Source organism: Culex quinquefasciatus, chromosome 3 (genome assembly GCF_015732765.1).
Source record: "Culex quinquefasciatus strain JHB chromosome 3, VPISU_Cqui_1.0_pri_paternal, whole genome shotgun sequence".
Classification (NCBI taxonomy): domain Eukaryota; kingdom Metazoa; phylum Arthropoda; class Insecta; order Diptera; family Culicidae; genus Culex; species Culex quinquefasciatus.
The window spans coordinates 6,498,601-6,501,901 of record NC_051863.1 but is presented as its reverse complement, the minus strand read 5'-3'; the positions used below and the strand labels follow the sequence as shown (position 1 = coordinate 6,501,901).

The window sequence follows — 3,301 nt, the reverse complement described above, 5'->3', positions numbered from 1 at the left end:
TGCCTTTTTAGTTTACACGCAGAAAAAAGTTTTGTAGAATCAGCCTGTACGAGGCTTGAATCAACAAAATTTTTGTTGAATATAATCAACGCCGATTTTGCGTTGAAACAAACCTTGATTTTTTCGATTCCACAAAAGTCTTTTGTTGTTTTAAAAATGTTGCTTTGACGTTTAGCGTTGATTCAACAAAAAATATGATTTTCAAATCAACAAAACGTTTTGTTGATTCAAATATGCCTTATTTTTCTGCGTATATATATAGTATCTTAACCCTTTCAGGTCTGATGGGTCATTATGATGTAATATCAAAATCGATTTTCCAGCACAGCACTTTTTCAGTTCATTTTGGGTTCCTTAACAACTCCCCAAAGTTTGGGAACGATTGGTTTTGTCTTCACTTTGCGCAAAGCGATTCGATTTTCCATATAAATTTGTATGGAGAAACCCATTTTTTGGATTTTGATATTTATAAAATCCACGTTTCACGCTGTACAAAAATCGTACAAATTCCTATTCGGATGCTCTGGAAGGTGCTCTACAACTCTACAACAACATGTATGTAACCCCTTAAGCTGTTTCCGTCACCATTGTTTAACATTGAAATATTGAAGATTTTTTTTATAACGAAAAATGGAACCATACTAAGCTTGTTAGAGGAGTGTTTGAATTACCTCAAAAAGCATCGAAACTGTACATGGAAATTGTGTGGCTTACTCCAGTAAATATTTTTCAAATGTTTATTGTGAAACAAGACTTACCTGTTGGAAAAAAAGACTTGAAAAATAAATTTGATTCCTATTAATGTCACCCCACCTTAAACTACGATTTAACAAAAAAATATTGACTTAGAATCAATAGAATCAATGCCACAAATTGGATAGAAATTTCAAACCATGATTTAGTAAGAATTTGAACATTTTAGTAACAATAGATGAACCTCATAAGTTTATTTAATCCTTACAGGCCTGAATTTAAAAAAATCTAATGATGGGAAAATAATTTTGAGGACCATACAAAAATTATAGGTTACTTTTTTAAATTTTTATTTTTGGGATTCTCCAAATTATACTTTTCTTAGCAAATAACAGAGGGCTGTCTTAGTTTCCATTTATTAGACTATATTGTTATTAAAAAAATGTATTTTCTATAATTATCGAATGCACCCTTAATGTTATAAAAATGCTTTTTTGATTTCAAAATTTTACATTATCTAAATTTAATTTGTATCTTGTATAAACTTCATGAAAAAAATAATATTTTTTCAGATTTTTTTTAAAAAAATGTTTCAAACATATTTTAAAAGAAACTTTAATAAATCTATATAATGTATAAAATACATTGTTCGAAGTCTCAAAGAAACTATTCATCAGGTCAGCGCTTATCCATGATTGAAAACGAACAAAATTGTAAAAAACTATTATGCTCGAATGAAGAAACAGTAATTGGATAATTCTTACCATAAACACCCGACAGTAACAAAATCAACATGGCTCAGAGCGGCCGTCTTCAATCTTTGCACAGAAAGCACGAACCCACAAGGTGAACCCGTAAGAGGCCCGTTATCCTTCGGCATGCTGGCAACGCAATGTTTGCCCTGCCCTGGTGCTCGTCCCGCACGAGTGCAGGCCGGGTCAAGTGCGGATCAACCGCCGGCGTGTGTGAGAGTCCGTCGAGAGGTTTCCGGACGCAAACATGATGTTAATTTGTGCTGCACCAGAACAGCATTAATTTCATCAGGATGAGGTAAACAAATACCACATCGTTGCAAATCTGGTTCAAGGGTGCAGATATTCTGTGCGCTGTACTGGACCGACGGTTAAAGGGATTATGTGAGACTTCATAAATGCTTACCTATTTTAGAAAATGAAACTGTTACAGGTACTTCAAAATAGAGAGAATATAAATAGGCAGCGATTTAAAGTGGGGAAAACCAGTTGTAAAACAAACTTTCAACATAGTGCATCGTGACATATCTGTTATTCCGTTACCTATCCAAGGCTCCAGAATGGCTCACATTACACAGCTAGTGATAATATTGCTAATCTTGGTTGCAATTCTCCGCCTAGTGGATTCGGCTCCCAACGCTCGCCCAATGGTCCGTCAGCGGGTTAAACCATTGGTCGGTTTATCCAACAGTCGCAGGAAGCGACCTCTTCAAGCTTCAGATACCGTGCGTGATCCAAACAAATCATACGTCTACAAAACCCCAAACGGTACAATGACCTATGTGCCCCCGGAGAACCTGAAGCTCAGCGGCCTTAACCATCGCAGTACATACGACACCAATCAGCACAATACCGGCGACATCTACTTCCCAAACGACCCACCATCGACGGGTCCCGTCCGATTGGAACACTGTGGCCCGGACTTCCCGATTTGTACCAACGTACTGGACTACCCCCAGCAGCTGGTCAACGCGATCGTGGCCCGTCACGAGCATCGCTTCGCCGAAGTGTTCGGAAATGACGTCGTCGTGAACAGCGGAGATCACCTGGACAAGCGGTTCGACACGTCCGACGACGAGTTCCTGTGCCAGAGTCGGGAGAAGCTGGTGCATCCACAGAGTGGCTACACCATGGACAAGCGGCTGGTGATGATCGTCAACACGCCCAGCTACACGCAGGGTGTCCGCATCGAGACCTGTGCCAACGGGGGGCGATCGTGCCATAAGCTGGATCACGTGTTGTCGTTCTACCGGACTGAGTGTAAGCAGCTGTACCACTACCGGACGCTGCTGGCCATCGACACGGTTACGAACCAGCCGTACAAGGAGTCGTTCCGGGTTCCGTCGTGTTGCAAGTGCGTTATGAAACCGCTCGGGCGTGGATCGCGGTATAGAAGTCGTGGTTGAGCTCGTAAAATGTACATTCTGAAATAAATTATAGATTTTTTGCCGAAACAATTTTGTCCATTTTTTTATTTCATAAAAAATGTTGCATCTGATTATCTTTGTCCTAAATCTCAAGTATCAAGTCAAGATGGGATGGGGTCTTAAACGCAACAGTATACTGTTACTTGGAATCTCCCTTTGCAATACTTTCTTCAAGCGAAAAGTAGATTTTTCTATGATAGAATTTTGTGATGATTTTATTTTTAAAATAGTTAAAAAAATATTCGCAATTTTGTTGAGATATCAATCAATAATACTTACGTATAACATTCGATTTCATGCATGCAAAGAATTTGCACACGATTACATAGATGAACATTTACTTCATTGCAGTGATTGAAGCCATTGCAATTGTCGATGATAAACACGTTACATAAAAATAAAAATTCGGGATCAATTGATAATTGTTAC

At 38.6% G+C, this 3,301-nt stretch overlaps 1 protein-coding gene across 1 annotated transcript; it reads left to right on the top strand.

Moving 5' to 3' along the window:
* The first annotated feature begins 1,585 nt into the window (after positions 1–1,585).
* On the top strand, positions 1,586–2,851 carry LOC6047549 (protein spaetzle). Its single transcript, XM_038266376.1, has 2 exons — positions 1,586–1,658; positions 2,067–2,851. The coding sequence occupies exons 1-2, from the start codon at positions 1,586–1,588 to the stop codon at positions 2,849–2,851; spliced, it is 858 nt and encodes a 285-aa protein (XP_038122304.1).
* The last annotated feature ends 450 nt before the right edge of the window (positions 2,852–3,301 follow it).